This window comes from Cheilinus undulatus, linkage group 2 (genome assembly GCF_018320785.1).
Source record: "Cheilinus undulatus linkage group 2, ASM1832078v1, whole genome shotgun sequence".
In the NCBI taxonomy this organism is placed as follows: Eukaryota; Metazoa; Chordata; class Actinopteri; order Labriformes; family Labridae; genus Cheilinus; species Cheilinus undulatus.
In genome coordinates, this window is record NC_054866.1 from 13,005,874 (window position 1) to 13,019,121 (window position 13,248).

The 13,248-nt window shown below is 39.6% G+C and overlaps 1 protein-coding gene across 1 annotated transcript in view; it reads right to left on the bottom strand.

The window, feature by feature from the left end:
• The window catches only part of epha4l (eph receptor A4, like), a 94,433-nt gene that overhangs the window by 25,235 nt on the left and 55,950 nt on the right, over positions 1 to 13,248 (bottom strand). Inside the window, exons 6-8 of the mRNA XM_041803560.1 lie at positions 5,754 to 5,878; positions 5,175 to 5,334; positions 2,313 to 2,424 (exon numbers count right to left, since the gene is read on the bottom strand). Of these exons, the coding sequence (XP_041659494.1) occupies positions 2,313 to 2,424; positions 5,175 to 5,334; positions 5,754 to 5,878 (397 nt within the window). The remainder of the gene's footprint in view (positions 1 to 2,312; positions 2,425 to 5,174; positions 5,335 to 5,753; positions 5,879 to 13,248) is intronic.

The following is a 13,248-nucleotide window of genomic DNA, read 5'->3' on the forward strand; positions in this document are numbered from 1 at the left end:
TTTTAACCAATCAAATAGGGTTTGAGTTTAACTTCAAATGCAATTTTGGCCTACCACAATTATAAAGAATAAGATAATCATGATTAAAATTTTACTTTTGTATTGTTGTGGCTTTGTCCATAGGTTTGGTCATGTGGAATACGTTGCAGTTTTTGGTCTTGTATTTTAACCATGGAAGTATTTTTAGTTTTGTCATTAATATAATAATTAATGAATAGCTTGGATTTATATAGCACCACTGGTAAGACCAGGGACAAGACATGGCACATGCATACAACATAAACACTAGTGAGTCAGTCCATTGCTGTTTCTATTAGTTTAGTTCATTTTTTTTATGTGAAATAATTTTTATTTATATTTTTTATTGTTTATTTTCTTTTATTAATTTCTTTTTCCAAGTGTTAAAAGTGTCTTGGTGCGATAAATCCATGAGATGCAAATCAATGGCATGGGGCCAAAACCTCTCCAAAATCAACACTTTTCAGGCAATAAAAAAAAAAACAGTTCCTATTAATTTAACACTGAATGGCCATAGCCAGCATCTTTTTAACACTTCCCCTTGGTTTGAAATTGGTTAAAGCTGTCAGATGAAAAGTGTGACTGATCCTGATTTATGAAAGAAAATGTAAAAATATTAAAATTGGAGATACAAGGTTTTGGCATGATGCCAGTGATATCCTGTAAAATCAACTATTATAGTGTTTAATATTTGTGATCGCAAGACCAATCAAAATAACTGATTATGATTGTTGCCCTAATCGAGTTAACGAAAGTAGTGCTCTTTGGATCTCAGCAGCACAAGACATGTCACACGCCTAAGACAGAGGGCAAATCAAACATGTTTAAAAATCACCTCAGACTTTTTTTTTACCTTCAGCTAAGTTTAGATCTTAGGTTAAAAAAGTACTTCAAACACTTAAATATTATTAGAAAATAATAAGAAAATATGTTTTCGACTTAAAACTTTAGAGGTTAAAATTACAAAGATGTGCTTGAAAATAAAAGGCATTTTAATCTAAACACCAAGACTACATTTAAAATAAGCTGTCAAAATGGCCACTAGAAAGGAGAAAGTACACTTTATTTCCAACTTCATTAATGTGAAATGGGGCTCTTGATTATCAAGGGGTGTTTTTCCTTTTTTAACAGGTTGAATTTAAAGTATTCCTTGGATATGATGGTTTGTGAAAGGCACTGAGCTGAGCATAGCAGCAAATCAATCTGAGGAAATATGCCCCTAAATCCGTCTGAATCCCCCAGGCATCCTGACACCTGTGCTTATATTGATGTGCAGGGTCAGAAGTGGAAATGACCAGATGTGCGAGACATTGTCCTCCTCTATGCTTGTGTAATGATGGTAAACGGCGATGTGATTACAGTCCCTCCCCACAATCACAGGATGGCCGCGGCAGCACAATGACAGTGGCCGTCACATGCATATAAAAAAGGCAGAGACAACCACCTGCTTAGCCGGGGAGAGACGCAATCACATGGAAACGAGAGGCCACACAGCTAACAGCCCCCTCACTGCTCATCATTCTCGACACCAATACGCACATGCAAACAACGCACTGGTTTCCATATAAAGAGGCACACTCACACATAAAGGCAGAAACAAACACCATAAAAGGCGACACACAGACATATACAGCAATCAGCACACAATCCATTAACATCCCCCTCCCCCTTGTGCATAGAAACTCTTTTTACATAAGGATGAGCCCACACATACACACATATGAGGGAGTGTGGTTAACACCCTGAGGTGCAGCAGTCCCATCTGCATGTAATCCCATCTGTGTGACGGTGCTTTGTCCTGCTCCCTGGTTAACACCCTGAGATTGGGTCACTGCAAATCCACCTGATGCCTCTGTGCCTCCCTCCCTCTCCTCTCTGTATTCTATCTCCTATACTTTTCACTGCTTGCTTATCTCATCGTCCACCTTCCTCTCCCGCTTCTATTCTTCCCCTCCTCTACTCTCATTCTCTTCACGGCGGTCAGCGGGAGAAAATAACTAGCGGCAGGATTACAGCAACTAGCTGAGCGATGGAAGGAGCGGGATGGAGGAAGGACAGGGAGCGAAGGGTCGCTGATTGCATCTCTTCAGCTGTCAGAGCTGTCAATCTCGTCTCCGGTGTGGCGAGTCATCACTCATTTGACGTGAGAGAGGAGTGCCGTGTGTGCTTTTTTGTGTGTGCGTTTTGTCTGTTTAGTGACAGCTACTTCTCCCGGCACTAAGCGAGACATCCTTCATCTGTGAGGAAAAGAGGGAGAGACAGAAAGCAGACGGGACAGAAGGGATGACGCTCACCTCCTGCTGATGACGAAAGCGCTGATGAGGATGATGAGGAGGACCACGCTGCCCACCACTGACACCAGTAACACTGTGGAGTTGGCCCCATCACCTATAATGGGAGCTGGGACTGAGGGAAAAGGAAAAGGACATTGGGGAGACAGGGGGAAGGAAGGATGGAGACAAAAACTCTTAGCTTAGACCAGTTGTTCCAAATGTTACCTCCTTGGAGATCCCACATTCCACATGGATTGATTAAGTCCAATCATAACAGGCCAAGGCAGACTTTTACTTACCAAAAAAACATTGCAACAAACCACCAATTCATCATATCTTTTTTTCATGTCAGCAAATCTAATCATGATAACCGCAGAGCAGACAGTCTCGCATCCCTGCTGAGATCTCTGGCCCTGACCTCACGTAGAGAACCAGTGATTTAGACAATGCACTTATGGAGATTTATATCTGATTTGTGTATTCAACTACCAAACGGTACTCTTAGTGCCATGTGTGATCGCACCTGCTGAAAAGCATTTTGATATCAGATAGTTTAGGCTGTATTCAGAGGCCTTCATCCAGATTAGATGGGTTGTTTGGACAGAACAAGTACTGGCACCCTATTTAAAACCACCCTGTCAACTGAAATGATCAGCAGTAGTCAGCTTGCAAACAACAAGCATGGCTTTATTTATTTTTGTCCATCCAGCCTCACTTGGATGCAGCACTTTTTAGAGGTCTATAGTATTTGTCCCAGCTCAGTTAAAGCTGGTATTATGCTCTTCATTTGGTAGTAAGGATGTTAATGCAAGGCGCAAACAGGGTCAAATTCAATATGATTTAGCTCCATTGAGTTCTGCGTGAAAGCGCCACTATACATTCAGTGTTTGTCAAAGTCATTGACAGCCCCTCCCATTTCCTCCTCTTGTCTCTCTTCCTATAGACCTACCATCGAGAGACAATGGGGGCCCATTAGGATGTGTGCTTGACCAAGTCATTATCATGCGCTGCTGTCTTTATCTGCATCACAAAAGGGACATCTGGACCTTACAGTATGCTGTCAGGCAGTGTTACATACATTTTGCATCAGCTCGTTCAAGGACTATGTGCTTTTTCTGTGATTGCTTCACTAAAAGATGTGTAAATATTTGGAAATGTGGAAATGTTTGGGCCTTAATTTGAATTTAAAATAAGGTTCTATTTATTTTTAAAATTGTGGTAGTGCCAATTTAAAATTTTCATCAGATTCCTCCCACGTTCGAGCTGTTACTGTTATTTTCCTGGAGTGAAACTGAGTTTCAGAGTCTGCTAGGAAGTCTAAATACTTTTTTTGTGGCCTTAAAGAGACAAAATTTAAGGCTGCAAATAAAAATAGCCATTAGCCGCCTCTGAACAAGAATATCAGACGTAGTTTATTCTTCAAAATGAATTGATTAACCCTAGCTGGCACATCCGTTGGGACTCATTTTAACTTGAATCCTGAAAGCCATGCAGGTTGTCTTTCAGGTGCAAGGGCAAAATATAATTTAGCAGCAATAGATGGCAGCTTTTTATGATTAATGACTTTGTATAGTGAAAGAAAAAACATAAAAGATGCTGTCATTGCAGGATTTTGCACAGATGGGTATAACGGAGCTGGTATTTTTTAGTCTTTAGATCTGCAGCACTGTCAGTACATTTGAATGATTGAGTTAGTTTTACTAAAACTGGACTTTTAAAATGCATGCTAACATGTGCATCAAATTTCTTGAGATCAGAATTACATGACAAGATAATGTGATGGGAGACTGATTCTTCTCTGTATATCTGTCCATGGTTTCATCTTTGACTTACAGCCAGTTTGCTGCTCCTGTCTGTAAATTAATTCTCCCACTGTGCAAAGATAATGAGACAAGAACAGTAGTCCGCTTAACCCTTGGAACCCCATGCCAGTCTTGTTTTTTTATCGTTCTCCTGTATTTTTTATGCAAAAATGCCTCTAGAATCTAAAATTCTAATGCACAATCAAGTAATAGACATCTACTTTTTCAGGACAACTTTGACTATCAGAATAAATGTGCTGCAAGAAGGTCAGACAGATGTATCAAAAGTTATATGACCAGAAAGACCAGGTTAAAGAACAAGATAGAAATTTAACTTCATTCAATGTAATACCAATCACACCCGAATCAACTACCTTTTAATATCGGCCTTTTCGTTCCTCCAGGCCACTTCTATCAGAAGAAAAATAACTTTCTAACAAACAACAGACACATTACTATTATTTATCTTTAAAAATCAATTCACATGTTTTTCCATTTTAGGAGCGCAAATGTCCTCTTTCATCTTTGGTCCACAGAGGACAATTTTTCCTTTAATGTCCAGACTGGACTCTTGTCCCCTGTTGATCTGGCCCTTATTGACCACTACTGCCAAGTAAATTAAAGAAGAATAAATTGGAGTATCGTGATTGCCCGACAGGCTAAAAGGAAGTTCTCGTGTCAGAATAGAGGACTGACTGTAACACTGCTAATTTTTATTCCAAAAAATGTAATAAACAGCCATATTATCACAGATTTAGTTATGTGGCTTTGTCATATAGAACTCTAAATAAGCACTGCACTTTGTACCTGGAATTAAAATGTTCTGGATGAGCTATAAATGCCAGGAGCCATCTGTAGACAACACAATAGTGGCAAAAAGGTGAGCTGTACTCCATAAAGATCCATCTTATGGTTCCTGAGATACTGTAAACAACTTATGAGCTACCACTTAGGATCATTGGCAATCCAGGGGGGTTCAAAGGGTTAAGTTGTAAGTAAATCAAGCAACATCCACAGCTTGTCTTAATAGTGCATCTAAGTTTGCACTAACTAATTCATCAAGTAAACTGCCTGAACTCACCAGAGTTGGTCATGAACTCGAATGGAGCGCTGAAGTCCCCATAACCTGCAGCCGTGCGAGCGCGCACATGGAAGACATAGGACGTAAGCGGGGTGAGACCCTTAATCTCAGTGTTCCTTGATGACGTTTTAATGATCCTATAGCTTCTTTCATTTTGGTCCTGAGGATGGCAGGTAAAGAGAAAACAATCAGATGTTATTTTCTTCTTCTGTTAAGACCTGGCTATTTTTTGAGAAACAAATACTAGAATTTTAAACTTTCATAAACAATTAGCAAAACTCAAAGGACATTGATGTGTGTTGAGATAAAAGGGCAACAGAAATAGAAGTTCTAGGGATCAAATTTTAGGTGATATCTTGTTTTAAATAACCAGAAATTGCAAGAAAACTGCAGCTCACCATCTAAATTGCACAGATATGTTCTGATATGTATCAACACAAGTAAGACAGCAGCTTTTGGTTTAAAAAATGACTTCATATCTTAATTTTTTGAAGATCCTACTGTTCAAATCACGTTTGAAAATACCACACAACCTTATTTTGAGGAGTATTTCATCATCAGAAACCACGTTTCCCTTACCTTCTCGTAGTACTTGACCTCATACTCCAGGATGACCCCGTTTGCTTTTTCCGGTGGTTGCCAGGCCAGTGAAATGGTGTGTCTTGTTATATCCTTAGCTTGGATGGAAGTCACTGGCGAGGGAGCTGGAGGAATGATCAAAGAAGAGAAGAAAAAACAAATTTAGCGCTCTGCTGTCTCCAAGTCCCTGGTGTTGTTTTCAGCCTTGGAGACACTTAGCCTCTTTTAGTGGTGTTCTCCTAAATCTCCCACTCTTTGGTCCTGCTGTGAAAGTCAAACACTAAGCCAAGCCACAAGCCAATCGCTTCCATTTGTCTTTGAACTTGGCTTTAGTTCAAATCAGAGGTGTTACAGAGCAGTACAGCCACACAACTGAAGACTAGTGTGTGGTACAGCTTCATTTCTAAAGCTTTCTAATGGCTGGCATCAATAAAAGTGATCCAATTTCCTTTGGTTGACACTATAGTCTTATACCATTTACCACAAACTAGCAGAATAATGTGTAGCTTCATATTCTGCAGACATTCAGGTCACCCTGGGAAACACTGCTTCAAAGTGTGTCTGGAAAAGCTCCAATCATGCTTGATGCTTTGCTTTTTCTCCCTTTTTTGTCTTTAAGAGAGCAAATCAATTGGTTTTCATTAAAGCTCCAGTCAGCGATCTTATCTAAGGCCCTTTTCTGCTGCAGCTGATAATGAGGCCATATTTCAAGAAGCCGTGCTATCTGCGTTCAGACGCCTTTTACATGTGAAGGTTAAAGCACAGATAATGGCTTACATCCCCTTCCTCCAATGCGGAGCCGCTTCACAAATCAAACCTCTATCTTCAGGGAGTGTGACAACGCTAAAATTGGGTCATACGCGTTCTTGACATTACAAAGAGAAGCTCATCGAAAGATAGTGTCGTAAACAGAGAAACACTCATGTACAGATGAAATCCAGCAGAGAGGATGATATATGTTAGGACGGATTAAGTTACTGACTGATTCATAGAAGGTTACACAAGTTGATAAAGGGTGCAGAAAAGACACAAAGGAGTTTTGGAGGCTTAAGATCTGTTCCTTTTGCAGCTGAACTAGGCTGATCATATTTTCAAACCTTCAAATAGGGACACTTTTATTTAAACATAAAACCCACATGTATGAGCTTAAAATACAACTGTATTTTTCATCAGTGCACATGAAAAGTGCCTCAGCAGATGAAAAATCCTATTTCCAAAGATCAGTCCTCACTGAAGTAGGTGCCACTTCTAGCCAGTACCCACCACTGGGGTTTGCTCATTTGTCTGATGGCATTTCCACATTTGGTGACTGAAAACGGACACTTTCAGTGTGCACAAAAGCAGCATATTCATTGTTGGGTACGTTTCAAAGTAAACTAACTCTACTGGAAAACACTGGCTTTCATTTTGGCATGACAGGATCTGCTGTGCAAATAACACAGCAGATCCTGTCAATATGATGAGCTGGACTAGCTAACGATTAGCCAAACACAGAGACTGATTGAAAAATAGACAACCTAGCACTGAACTTTGACCCATAGTGCATAAGTGTTATCTATTGGTAAAAATGGTAATAAATATTGGCCTTTATCAGCTATAAATATCACCCTATATCAGCTGTAAATATTGGCCTATATCAGCTGTAAATATCACCCAATATCAGCTGTAAATATTGGCCTATATCAGCTATAAATATCACCCTATATCAGCTGTAAATATTGGCCTATATCAGGTGTAAATATTGGCCTAGATCAGGTGTAAATATTGGCCTATATCAGCTGTAAATATTGGCCTATATCAGCTGTAAATATTGGCCTATATCAGGTGTAAATATTGGCCTATATCAGCCATAAATGTTGGCCTATATCAGCTGTAAATATTGGCCTATATCAGGTGTAAATATTGGCCTATATCAGGTGTAAATATTGGCCTTTATCAGCTGTAAATATTGGCCTATATCAGCTGTAAATATTGGCCTATATCAGGTGTAGATATTGGCCTATATCAGCTGTAAATATTGGCCTATATCAGCTGTAAATATTGGCCTATATCAGGTGTAAATATTGGCCTATATCAGGTGTAAATATTGGCCTTTATCAGCTGTAAATATTGGCCTATATCAGCTGTAATTGTCCAAGATCAGCTGTAAATATTGGCCTATATCAGCTGTAAATATTGGCCTATATCAGCTGTAGATATTGGCCTATATCAGCCATAAATATTGGAATTTTTCAGCTGTAAATATTGGCCTATATCAGCTGTAAATATTGGCCTATATCAACTGTAAATATTGGCCTATATCAGCTGTAAATATTGGCCTATACCAACTGTAAATATTGGCCCATACCAGCTGTTAATATTGGCCTATATCAGTCGAAAACACTTGCCTATATCAGCCATAAATATCGGCCTATATCAACCATACATATCAGTCTATATTAGTAAATCTTGACCCATATTATTCCTTTAAATTCACAGAGTGCTCTTAGGACTAAAGTTGGTTTATTTGTTCATCCAAAACCTTGAAGCATGCTTTAAGGACTTCAGTTTTAGATTAGAACTACATTAATATATCAGTATCAATATTGCTATTAACTTAAATAAACTTGTAAATACTGGCATATTGGATATTGGCTAAACTCCAATATTGTACTTCCCTAGTCGAATGGGCACTCTAAGCTTCACACATTAAAAACACACCTCAAGGACCTATAACAACCAGACTCAACTTCTTCTTCTCACAGAGTCAGAAGAAAGCATTTCCCCTTATTCTCAGGTAACATTTTAATGTGTCGACTGTTCTTACAAGGAAAGAATCTTTGACCTCTGATCCTTGGTGATACTGTAACCTTACTCGATTCAGACCATCTGCCTTTTAAAAAATTACAGTTGGATGATTAATGAGGGGTCCACGGTCCACCGATTATGATTGGATTATCTATGACATTATATACATTCTCATCACTTTGACCAGGGGCTCCAGGGAGCCTGGTCTTCAAGCTAACGCTAACAAAACCCTGCTTTTAGTTGGGGATTGAGTTCAAACGGGTCTGGTATTCAAGCGCCAGCCGCGGATCAAGTTACAGTGGGGTGAAGAAGCTGCAGTGAAGGGGAGGGGTGGTTGTGACTGGTGGGGGCTGAGATGGAGATGGAGAGGGATGGGATTGCAGACATCTCTTGGTAAATAGATTAGCCCAAGGTTGTGTAATCCTGTTGGCCTAATGTGTTGCGTCTCCGTTAAACAATTAGATGGCGGCCATTTGTATCCCTCCGATCAATCTTCCCCAGCAGTGAGAGCCAATTTGAAGGCCCTCCTGGGGCCGAGCGAGGACGTTCTGGCTCAGAAAGAAAAGCCCCGAGAGGTCACAGGCCTTCGTTCCCCCAAGGTAATCCTCACATCCATCTTTCCTCCAAAGATGACAGATATGGCAATTTAATCTTGTTCTCCTCCTCTTGTTGCGTTTTTATTTTTCCCTCGACTAATGTGAGGATAAAGATGAGTGATTTTCTGAGTGGTCCCTTCTGAGGTTCAATACGTGAGAAACCAAGGTTGAAACCAGCCCAGACTTTTAACAGGTGATCCATCAAGGCTAAGTTTTATGACTTATTAAAGACTGATTCATCTAAGGAATGCTTCAAAACAAACGGATGCACTTTTAAATGTAAAATATTGTTAAACCATGCGTGTAAAGACCTGATGCAAGACCAAACCTGATTCCATGAATAGAGGAAAGTTTAACCTGAGGCTGCAGCTTGGGCACACAATACTAGACAAGCTGGCACCACTGCAGACAAATTCAAATGATTTGCGGGCAGATCTGTAATTTCTTACTGCCTCCTGAATGTGTGGGCCACAAACGAGGCTGGAATATTAAGTGTTGGATGAATATTCAAATCCCATTTCAGAATTGTCGGCTGGAAACATCCCTCTACAGCCTGAACCACATACAGTACAAACTACGGTGCCACACAAAGGGCCTCTTTACATAAACAGAAAGAAAATTCCCACGAGTTAGTCCATATATTTCACACTGACAGCAAATGTCCTAATAGCACCACCTATTCATGAATTACTATTGAGATTTTGAGATTTCATATACAACCTTTTCTGACTCGCCTTCACATCTGCAAACCCCCTCTCAGAGCAGCCATTGCTAGGCTACTTCCAGTATGACAAACTTTTGCTCAGGCTAAGTCCTTTGACCCTGACTGTGACTGTGACCCTGAGTTTTTGTTTTCAGCATGGTAAAAAGGTAAGTTTGGGGCGTCTGCAAGAGCAGCTCAAGATAATCCAGGTACTAGTAAATCAGTGGGGCTTTTCCACAATGACTGTTGGCCGAGCAAATCCAAACCAAGCCGTGTTGCTTTACTTTTTCAAGCTATGCCAAGCCACGGCAAGAATGGTCCTGCTCTAGAGCAGGGGCTGAACATGCCCGCCCAACATCCAAACACACCACAGTGGCGCCACAGTGGTTCGTCATCATTGGCCGATGCCTCGCAGACATGTTTAAGTAGCAATCGCTGCACCAAACCCTGAAATACCTCAGGACAACGGCATGGACCGGCATTATGTGAGTGGACAACTAAACCAAACAGTGCTTCTTCTGGCAGAATAAAACAATGCTTAATGAAGCCTAGCTATTAACATCACCAACCTAAAATGCTGTGTCATCAGTTCTCAAACGGGTAGCTCATTTATGGTGGAAAAGCAAATCCCATGGCGTGCTGGCCTGCTGTGCCGCGTCAAACCAAGTAGAACCAAGCCACTCCCGAAGGTTAATTCTGAAAAATGCCTTCTTTGAATTCAACCCTATTGAGGACCACACTGGCAGTTCAACCCATCAACAACTGGAACTGGTTCTCAATTCCCATCCCTATGAAAAAAATGATGTCACATCACAGAACCCACAAGCCTCAATGGCACTATTGATAAGCTAAAAGGTTATTGATTTTTAGGTTTTGAAAAAGCAGACTGGGGCCTGAATTTTAATCTCCATTGCTATGCAGGACGACAGCTAACATTAGTCAACATCTCCAACATCACAGTGATGTTAAGATGAATGTTTTTGGAGATTTACATTTATGCTTCTACACTGTGCTGTATTTCAATATTTACTCTTTCACTGTGGACAAGTGTATGTAATGATGTCAATAAAAGTTAGTCACATTTCAGGATATTCTCAGTTGCTTCAAATTGAAATGAGCCTAAAGGACAAAGGATCATTTCTGCTCAGTGCAGTGCATGATCAAGAGTCAACAGCAGAGGTTTTGGTCTCTTTTTTTGCAGGTATTTCTGCAGGTTTCTTCCTGCCTTTAATAGAACACAGTGAAGTAAGGATTTGAATTGCAACAATGTTTGTGTTGTGCAGCAGCTGTGGTTGACTTGTGCAGTTGCAGGAATAAGGGGCCGATAGCAGTTTGACATTAAAAAAGACGGGGGCCACAGAGCACATGTGGTTGCCAGATTGGAGCCTGGTTGCCAGATTGGAGTGACTCGATTTCACTGCTGCCAAAGGGAAAAAATAGCCGAGGAGGGAGCCATTTTTCAGAATGTCGAGGAAAATGGCTCCTGTGTACAAGATCCTTCTCCCCGCCTATAAAGTCTGCTTCCATCTCCCCGAACACATTTCCACATGTACGTCTGTCCGATTTGCCAAAGATATGGAAAGTCACACACATATGAGCTGACGGACGTGCCCACACACACAAACGCTCTCTCATGCACTAATTCACTTTCAGTCACCTCAGCCTGCCAACTATTTTGTATGGAGACATAAACACCTCAAACTCTGACTCTCTCTTTCCCCTTTTCTCACACACAGAAAGTGCTTGATCTCATAAAAGGGGGGGAACAACATCCATTTACAGCCAGGGGTCAGTTCAAAGCTTGGACATCCCCCCTGTCTCCCCTCCCTCTCGTCATGCAGCCCGGGTGAAAGGGTTACAGCCCGGCCGATTTACGACTCTGGAATTGTTCATGGCTAGACGTGGAATCTGACCTCTTTGTGCACACTCACAAACGAATGCCTGGTCACAGATGTGCGCATGCAATTTATCCAGCACTCATGTCTTAATACTGGAGACACCATGGCAGTCATTTTGACTCTTTTCACATTTGTACAGGGGTGGAAAGTAACTAATTATATTTATTAAAATTACTGAAATTGAGCAGCTTTTTGAGTATTTTTAAATCAGTAATTTTACTTTTACTTAAGTATATTTTTGAGGTAAGTATTGTGCTTCACTACATTTTAAAAAGCATCATTTAATGTGTAAAATAACAAAAAAACTTCTGTCCAAACAATGAGATCCAAGCTTTACATCACTGACATAAAACTGTTTGGCTTTTACTACACATGACAGTCAGTAGAAAATCCCATCCAAGAACAGCTGTTATATTTTATTCTATAATAAAAGTGTGACTTTACCTAAACAACCTAGCTGGAGATTTATATTCTCGTTTTGTTATTGCCAATAAAGAAATTTCAGATTTATCTGTGCAACACCTGACTTTTCAAAAAGTGTCTGTATTAGAATATATATATATATATATATATATTTTTTTTTTTTTTTTTTTTTTTTTTTTTTTACTATAAAATATGATCACTTCTTCCCAGAAATACCATAGGTATTTTGACTGCACAGACTTTGCTAATCTTACAGAGATAGATTTTTTCTGCTGAAGCAGCTGCATCTTTGATGCTTGGAAAAATTCATTGTTTCTCACAGAGTAAGCTGCCTATTATAATTTGAAATATTTAGTAGTTTAATAAAACCAGGCTGAGGAGATTTATAAGTCATTATTAGTCTTAAATGTGCCGCTCTGTGGTGCTGATCAAGGGCTGGTCTGAATGACTCTTTCAGGGGTGACACATCCCCTCTGTACTGGTGCTACAGAGCAGAAGTTCTCAAACTTTTCAGACTAAAGGCCCCAGAGACTGGGGACCCCCACTCTACCTGAAGGTGGTTGAAGTATAGTTGAACACAGCCATGCAAATTCATTAATAGCTGTGTGCAGATTTACATTTTATTTTTAATTTATACATATATTTTTTAAGAATGGGTAAAATATACAGTTTATAATGTTCTTTGTTTTTCGAAATGCATCTGGTGACTGCCTCTCAGTGTCTCGCAACCCCCAAGGAGGTCCCAACCAGGGTTATTATGGTTAACTAAAGCTAACTAAATAAGTAAAACTAAATTACACTAAAAAACAACAGAAATGTACTACAAATATATATATATATATATATATATATATATATATATATATATATATATATATATATACAGTGCTTAACAAATTTATTAGACCACCACCCAAAGTAAGGTTTACAGCAGCCCTAAATTAACAGCATTGGTAAAAACTGGTAAAACCAAAATCATTTTTTATTTCTGCAATGGTTAATACACCAATATGTAGAAGCTCTTTAACCCAAATGATATTTTTAATGCTAAAATATAATTATTATTGTTATCCATGAATTTTCAAATT